Here is an 8,941-nt window from a genome sequence, read left to right as displayed (position 1 = left end):
TTAAGTCACTATCTCATTTATGTGCTGTGAGAGGGGAAAGCCAGAACACAGCTTTGATACTTTCACAGTAATTATATTCAAAAGATATAGAGTAAGTCAGTGCAGTTGTCTTTTTTTTTTTTTTCTTCTTCCCTGTGCAATTTCAGCTCTTACCCCACTCCCAAGTGCCACAGTTGAAATAATACTGGTTTGGAGACCTAGTACAGACTGATCATAAATGCCGCATGAAGTCCGTGGGACTTCGGTAAAGATATTTCCAAATGGCGTAGTAATGCACCGCAGCTGCCGTGGCCACAAACAGGTGCCAGATGGCGTGGGCAAACGGAATGACGCCGTCACTCTTGAAGAACACAACTCCCAAACAATAAATTAAGCCCCCACAGGCAAGCTCGGGAAGTCCGTCGGTGTTATTCTGTCAAGAGAGGGAAAAATAAAAAGGTGTGGATGTTACTGTGATGTGCAAAGCTACAGAGGTCACTGTAACTCCCCCTAAGCTTCTTGATTTTCAAGACAATAAAGAAGCTCTGCACGAACAGAATTCTGATCTGTAAATATGAAACGAACATAAAACGTCCCTTGGAGATCTACCTGATTGCACTGTGGTACTGACAGTCTTGATTGGACCAAGCATAGTCACATTATTAAAAAAAAAAAAAAAAAAAAGGGCAGCTCATCCTGCTCACCTACAGCACGCTTGGGAAGAGCCCTGGTGGCCCAGCATTTTAGGACTCAGCTGCTAAGTGAAAGGTTGGTAGCTTAAACCCACCAGCCACTCATCAGGAGACAATGCGGCAGTCTACTTCTGTAAAGATTACAGCCTTGGAAACCCTATGGGGCAGCTGTACTCAATGGCAAGAGGTTTTTTATAGCAGACAGTAATCATGGCCCCATCATCAGGAAAGAACAATCACTACAAAAGACATCATGTTTGGTAGAACAGAGAGTCAGCAAAAATTTGGAAAACTCTCAATGAGATGGACTGACAAAATAGCTGCAACAATGGACTCAAACATACCAAGGATCATGAAGGTAGTGTAAGACCGAGCAACATTTCATTCTGTTATACACAGAGTCACCATGATCTGGAGCCAAGCGGATGGCGACTAACAACAGTAATCACGGCTGGAATGGCAGTTCATTTCATAAAGGACAATCCTTGGTTTTCATTTCCTCTCTTTAAAAGCTTTCATCCCTACTACAGCACACCCACAGCATTCCATCTATAATTTACATCTCAGATCTGGTGTTCACTTCCCTCCGCCCTCCTCAAACACTGTTCTATGCTGATTGCTTCTTTGAGACGTCCCCCGCTGGCGTGAGTTTATGACTTGCTTACTCTAACACAGGAAATCTATAGCTAGACGTCACCTCTGAGAACACAGGTCAGCCAGTGTAAGATATTGCCGAACCTAAATGAGTTGTTGTGTTGTTGTTACATGTCCTCGAGTCTGACCTGACTCACAGCGACCCCTCCTTGGGATTCTGAGGCAGCATCACTGCAGAAGTAGATTGCCTCATCTTCCTTCCAAGGAGTGGCTGTGGGTTTGAACCGCCAGCCTACTGGTTAGCAGTCAAGTGCCTTAGGCACTACGCTACCAGAGCTCCCACCTAAATGAGTAGCCAGGTCTTTATGTCTTTGCAGCATGGGCAGTTCTTAGCTTAGCGGGTCATTAACAGACTTTGTATGTTTTATGGGTAAAAGAAGTTTTTAGGCTACTCTTTAGCTTCCAAAGAGCTAGGCCAATCTATAAGATTAAAGTGGCTTGTATGAATGAGAGAGAGAAGAGAACAGAGGCAGTGCTTAGGAACCTGATGAAGAAACATGTCAGACCCCTGTAACCTTGCTAGATACTGAAGACTAGGGATAGAAAAGCCACAGGTTCTGCAGGATGGGTGGAGACCTAAATGGCAGGGCAGTGGAAGGGGATGGGTGTGAGGGTGTCCCAGAGGACTGGGCACTGATGGCTGCAACCTTGTGAGTACTGGAGTAGGTCCCTGGGTCAAGTCCAGGAAAAAGCAAATGAAAAGTCTAATACAACCACCTACTTTGAATGGGCCAACATACCTAGGCTAAAAGCAAAAAGAAGTAGCCAACCCGAATTGATACCAGATTTCTTATTAACCTTGGTAATTTGGAACATCAGCCAGATTTATTTTGATTTAAAGAGTTAAAAAAACAAATAAACACTCCTGCCTTAAAGTTACAGAGCAAGGAACAGCCATTATACAAACACAATTATTCTGTGTGTGTATGTATAAAGGACAATTTTCCAGCAAAGGGTTAAGGCTTTCACCAGACTCTCAAAGGGGCACATGATTCCCAAATATAAGAGTTACTTACCTAATATAACCTCCCAATTTTAAAGATGAAGGCACATGGTCATAGAAGTGAAGTGACCTACACAATGTCACATAATTGGTCATTCCCACCTCCCCCCCAAAAAAACAGAACTCTTTTTCTTTTCTGTCAAAATAATAAGCAAAGGATCAAATCTGGTACACAGGTTGGTTTTGACACACACTCTAGTTAATAGATAGTCCCTCAAGATACCCCACGATAACAATGTTATCTTACGAGCTTTCAAAGAACTAGAACATAGTTAATCCTAAAATGAATGAAAAGTGTTCTCTTCATTATTTAGAATCATTATTGTTACCATGTGCCAGGCATCATTTGAAGCACTTCCATGCATTTATTTATTCATTTAATTTCCACAAGAACCCTAAGTTAAAACCAAAAAAAACCCAAACTCACTGCCATTGAGTTGATTCCAACTCATAGAGACCCCCATTGGGTTTCCAAGGCAGTAAATCTTTACAGAAGTAACCCTAAGTTAGGTTACTAACATTATCTCCATTTCAGAGAGAGAGATATCAAGTAATTTGCCCAAGGCCATGTGGCTTTTAACTGTCAGAATCAGAATTCAAACGTAGTGGTTTCTGGACCTTGCACCTCTTTTTCTGGCATTTCAAACAATTGAGGGAGGGAGGAACAACTCAGAGAAGGCACATGAGAATGGTTGTACAACTCGAAGACGGTAAAAAATGTCACAAGATTGTATGGGTAAGAACTGTTGAATTGGTGTATATTTTGCTGTGTATCATATTTTATGCAAATAACACATTACGTATTTTTCAAACTGCATACCCACCTTGTGCATTAGTTTCCTATGTGTGTTACTTGCACATGCATGTTATTTATATGGGCACATTATATATGAAAAATACAGTATTTTCTCAACAACAAAATAAATAAAATTTAGAAAAGAAAAAAACTTGAGGTTTGAAAGAGCACCTGATGGCCAAAGAGGAAATAATTTGAACAACAAAATAAAGTAGCATTGAATTGTGACCCAGGATATAAAATAAATATCGATAAGTTCATACTGATACAAGTGACTGAATAAGTAAGTGAGTATGAAGAGATGAATCGCCCATAAAAAATTTAAAATAATATATGTACGTATCTGCAGTATTTATGTAGATACTCTCCAAGGAGGTGGAGCTCATTCCTTAAGAGTACAGTTTGAAAAGGAGATAAAATAGAGTTGCTTTAATGTGAAGAAACATGACAAATACCCTCAGCCAGGTGATCAAGGTCAACATCAATAGTGATAAGTCATGTAGAAAATCTCTGCCCTTGATATGACCATGTGGCACTTTATTTCTATGGTCTTTCCTCCCCAAAATCCATAGACTCCATCTAAACTTGAGAAAAATATCAGACAAATCCCAACTGGTCATTCTAAAAATGCCTGTACTCCTCAAAACTCTGAAAGTCATCAAAACAAGTCTGAGAAATTCAGGGCCAAGAGGGGCCTAAGGAGACATGATAATGAATGTCATGCGGTATCCTAGATATGATCCTAGAACAGGAAAAGGATATTAGGGGAAAATGAAAGAACTCTGGATAAAATATACACTTTAACTATAAAATAAAACCAAACTCACTGCCATCAAGTCAGATCTGACTCATAGCAACCCCTCCTTGGGTTTCCGAGGTGGTATCAATACGGAAATAGATTGTCCAATCTTCCTTCCGAGAAGTGGCTGGTGGGTTTGAATCGTCGCTCTTCTGGTTAGCAGTCAAATGCCTTAGGCACTATGCCACCAGAGCTCCTACTTTAATTTTAATGATGTATTAATCCTGGTTCGTTATTTATAACAAATATATTAATGTAAGATGTTAATAACTGGGGAAACTGGGTGTGGGGTATATGGGGATTCTTTGCAACTTTTCTGAAAACATGAAACTATTCCAAAACTGAAAACTTCTTTCTTTTTAATGATGATTAATTTACACAAAGTATAGCACATAGGGAGATCTGGTGGTACAGTGGTTAAGGCATTTGGCTGCTAACCAAAAAGTCCGTGGTTTGAACCCACCAGCCACTCTCTGGGAGAAAGATGAGACAGTTTGCACCCATAAAGATTTACAGCCTTGGAAACCCTATGGGGTAGTTCTACTCTGTCCTATAGAGTTGCTGTGAGTCTGAACTGACTTGATGGCACACAACCATCACCATCTATCAGTTTAGACTCCCACTGACAGTGTATTAGGGTTCCAGTTACTTCAGAGCCTGGACAATATTCGGTGTTGTCTTTTTAATTTTAGCTATTCTATAGTCCAAGGCATTTGACTGATAACCAGGAGGCTGGTTGTTCAAAGCCACCAGCCACTCCACAGAAGGAAGGCTGGGCAATTTACTTCCATAAAGATTTACCACTTCGGAGACCCAAAGGGGGTTGCTATGGGTCAGAATTGACTCGATGGCAGTGAGTTGGTTTTTTTTTTTTTTTTTTGATAGGATATATAAGGAGCTCTGGTGGCATAGCAGATAAGGCATTTGGCTAACCATAAGGTCTAGTTCAAACCCACTAGCCGCTCTGCAGAACAAAGATGGGGCAATCCACGTCTGTAAAGACTTACAGCCTCATAAACTCAACGGGGTCGCTATGAGTCTGAATATGCTTGATGGCAGTCGGGTTTGGTGTTTTTGATAGGATATGTTATAGCAGGTCCTTGTGGTTTTAATTTCCACTTCCCTCACTTCCCTGCTGACTAAGGATATGGACCACGTTCTCCAGGGCTTACTGGACACTTCCGTATCTTTCTTTGTGAAGTGCTGCTCAAGTCTCTTACCCATTGTTACAGGACAGCCTTTTTATTATTGAGTTGGAGTTTTTAGAAATATATTACTATATCCTTTGTCAAATATACAGAGAACGGATATTTTCTCTCAGTGAGTGGTTTGTCTACTTATTTTCTTAATAGTGTCTTCTAATAAGCAAAAGATTTTAATTTTGAAAATGTCCAAATTATCTTTTTTTTTTCTTTTATGGTTGGTGCTTTCTATGGCCTAAGAAATCTTTGCTTATCTTAACACTGTGACAGTTGCTCCTATGGATCCTGTAGAAACTTTATAGTTATAGCATGGTTTATATTTAGGTCTATGATGCACCTCGAATGAATTTTTGTGTAAGAAATGAAGTTGAGGTTCATGTTTTTTCACATGGATATCCTGTTGTTCTATACCATTTGTTGAAAAGTTCCCCATTTCCCATTGCATTTCTTTGGCGTCTTTGTCAAAAATCAATTCACCATATAAGTGCAATTCTATTTTTATGCTCTTCATTCTGTCCCATTGATCTATTTGTCCATCTTTAATTCTGTACTCTCTGGATGACTACAGCTTTATATTAAGTCTTGAAATAAGATAGTGTAAGTCCTTCAACTTTGTCCTTCTTTGTTGAAATAGCTTTGGGTATTCTAGGTCCTTTGCCATTTCCAAATCAATTTCAGAATCAGCTTGTCAATTTCTAAAAATGGTCTGCTGGGATTTTGATTGGGATTGTGTTAAATTTATGGATCAGTTTGGGGAGAATTAATATCTTAATGACACTGAGTATTATAAATTCATGAACATGGCCTATTTTTCAGTTATATAGGTCTTCTTTAATTTCTCAGCAGTGTTTTATAATTTTATTAAGAGGTGTTACACATCTTTCATTAAACTTATCCCTAAATTTTTGTCTTTTGTTTAATGTAAACATTATAATTATATAAACTTTTTATTGTGATTGGGGTAAGGTTTACAAAGCAAATCAGTTTTCCACTCAACAATTCATACACTTCATTGACTGCAGCCCGCACAATGTAACAACATCACTCATCCCACTTCTTCCCTGTGTTCTCCACTTCCATTCCTTCTTTCCTAACACTTCCCACCTTTTGTACATTGTCCTTGAGCAAATGCTGCCCTTTTGATCTCAAATGGTTGATTGTTCTAAGGAGGGCCACCTTCCTAGTGATATCCTTCACCTTAATAGACCTATCTATTGTTTTGCCAAAAACTGAACCATGGGGTTCAGTTCAGTGCTAGGCCTGAAGAGGAAGGGTGAAAAAGAGGCAAAGTCTGGGAAATTCCTTCAGTTTATATCTGACCAGTAAGCCTGGTCTTTCTATGCTTTTGAGTTTCGTTCCATATTTTTCTCCCACTCTATCCAGGCCCTTCTAATGTGATCCCTTCCAGAGTGGTCAGCAGTGGTAGCCAGGCACCATCAGTTCTTCTAGTCTCAGGGCACATTATAATTTTTAACATCATTTTCCAGCTGCTAGTTCCAAGTATATGTAAATACAGTTAGGTATTGTATTTTGACCTTATATCCTACTACCTTGCTATTTTTTTTCTTACTTTAAGTAACTTTTTACAGATTCCTTAAATTTTTCTACTTACTCAGAGTTACCTACTCCTTTTCAATCTGCTTGCCTTTCATTTCTTTTTCTCATCTTATTGCAGTGCTAGAATATCAGTTCAATGTCGAATAGAAGTGGCAAGGGCAGATATTGTTGCCTTGTTCCAAATCTTAGAGGAAAAGCATTCCGTTTTTCACCATTAAATACATTAGCTGGTAAGTTTTTCATTGATGCCCTTTAATGAATTTATGACATTTCCTTCTATTCCAAGTTTACTGAGTTGTTCTTTTAAAAAAACATCATGAATAAGTAGTCATTTTTTTTCAAATTTTTTTTCTTTGTCTATTGAGACCACCAGTTTTCTCTTTGTTTCTCTTAATGTGATAACTTTAATGACTGATTACCAAACCAAGCCTGCATTCCTGGAATAAATTAACTTGGTTATGAAGTATTATTTTTTTTTTTAGATATTGATTAATTAGATTTGAAAATATTTTGTTGAAGGCTTTCTATCCATATTAGTAAGCATATTGGTTTGTAGTTTTCTTATATCTTGGTTTGATTTTGGTATCAAGGTAACACTGGCCTCATAAAATGAATTGGGAAGTGTTCCTTCCGTCTCTACTTTCTGAAACAGTTTGTGTAGAGTTCCCATTATTTCTACCTTAAGCATATGCTTATGCATATGCATAAGCATTAGCTGCCTGGATATGAGGTTTTCTTTGTAGGAAGATTTTAAATTATGAATTTGTTTTTTAAACAGATACAGGGCTATCCACATTCTTTGTTTCTTATGAGTCTGTTGTGGTACACTGTGTCTTTTAAGAAATTTGTCCATTTTATCTAAGTTGTTGTACATGTTGTATAAAGCTTTCATGATATTTGTTTGGTATCCTTTCATATGGGGTGTCTATACTGATACTCCTTTTTTTATTCTTGATACTGGCATTCTATGCTTTTTTTTCTATTTCTTAATCAGTCTACCTAAGTTTTACCAATTGTATCGATCTTTTCAAAGAACCAACCTTTGGTTTCTCTATTGTTTATCCATTTCTATCTTAATTTCTTTGATTTCTGTCCTTTATTTCTTTACTTTTATTATTCTGGAATTAATCTGCCCTTCTTTCTTAGCTTAAGGTGGAAGCGTAGATCACTACTTTTAAAACTTTCTTCTTTTTCAATATAAGCACTGCCTTGGTGGCATTCCATAAATTTTGAGGTTGTGTTTTCATTATAATTCAGTTCAAACTATTTTCTAATTTCCTTCTGATCTGTCCTCTGACCCATGCATGAGGTTATTTAGAAATGTGTTGTTTAATTTTAAAATATTTAGGGATTTTCCACATCTTCTTTGCTTAGGACTTCAATTCTTTTACATTTATTGAGGATTATATTATGGCCCAGCATATGATCTATTGTGATGAACATTCTGTAAAAAAAAAAAAAAAAAAAAAAAATTGGTACAGTGCAGGGATTGAGTATAGTGTTCTGAAATGCCCATTAGGTTAAATGATTGCTGATATTGTTCAAATCTGGTATTCTTATTGTTTTTTTATCTATATGTTTAATTACTTGTTCAATTACTGAGAAAGAAGTGTTAAAATCCCCAACCATGACTGTGGATTTGTTTTCCCCTTTACTTCAGTTAGATTTTGCTCCATGTATTTTGAAACTCTGTTATTATTAGGTGCACAGATATTTAGGACTGTTGTAGCTCCTTGATGAAATAACCCTTTCATCATTATGAAATGTGTACCTTAATTCCTTGTCTTGACATCTACTTTGCCTGGTACAAATACAGCCACTGCAACTTTCTTAACAATCAGTGTTTTCACAGTGTATCTTTTCCATCCTTTTACTTTTAACCTACCTGCATCTTTATAGTTAAAGTGTGTCTCATATAAATAGCATAGAGCTAAGACTTGCTTTTTTATCCAGTCTGAAAATCTCTGCCTTTTAATAGTTGAGTGTTTAGTTTATTTCTATTTGACGTAATTATTGATAGGGGTGCTTTTAGGTCTCCTAGCTTGTTTTCTATCTGGTCTCATCTAGTCTTTGTGTCCTTTATCCTCTTTTCCTACTTTTTTTTTAAAATCAAATTAGTTGAGTATCTCCAGTATTCCATTAGCGTAGTAGTGCCTAAGGCACCTGACTGCTAATCAGAAGGCTGGCGGTTCAAACCCACCAGCCACTCCTCAGAAGGAAGATGGGGCAATCTACTTCCGTAGTGATACTGCCTCAGAA

The 8,941-nt window shown here is 37.7% G+C and overlaps 1 protein-coding gene across 1 annotated transcript in view; it reads right to left on the bottom strand.

Annotated features, from left to right (window-relative positions):
* Window positions 1-211: 211 nt before the first annotated feature.
* The window catches only part of MMD (monocyte to macrophage differentiation associated), a 36,060-nt gene continuing 27,330 nt past the window's right edge, over window positions 212-8,941 (bottom strand). Inside the window, exon 7 of the mRNA XM_007949647.2 lies at window positions 212-412. Within this exon, the coding sequence (XP_007947838.1) occupies window positions 212-412 (201 nt within the window). The remainder of the gene's footprint in view (window positions 413-8,941) is intronic.

This window comes from Orycteropus afer, unplaced genomic scaffold, assembly GCF_000298275.1.
Source record: "Orycteropus afer afer isolate SDZICR_OR568_19922 unplaced genomic scaffold, OryAfe1.0 scaffold00249, whole genome shotgun sequence".
Classification (NCBI taxonomy): Eukaryota; Metazoa; Chordata; class Mammalia; order Tubulidentata; family Orycteropodidae; genus Orycteropus; species Orycteropus afer.
The sequence above is the reverse complement of the archived record's forward strand: the minus strand, read 5'-3'. Positions and strand labels throughout refer to the sequence as shown.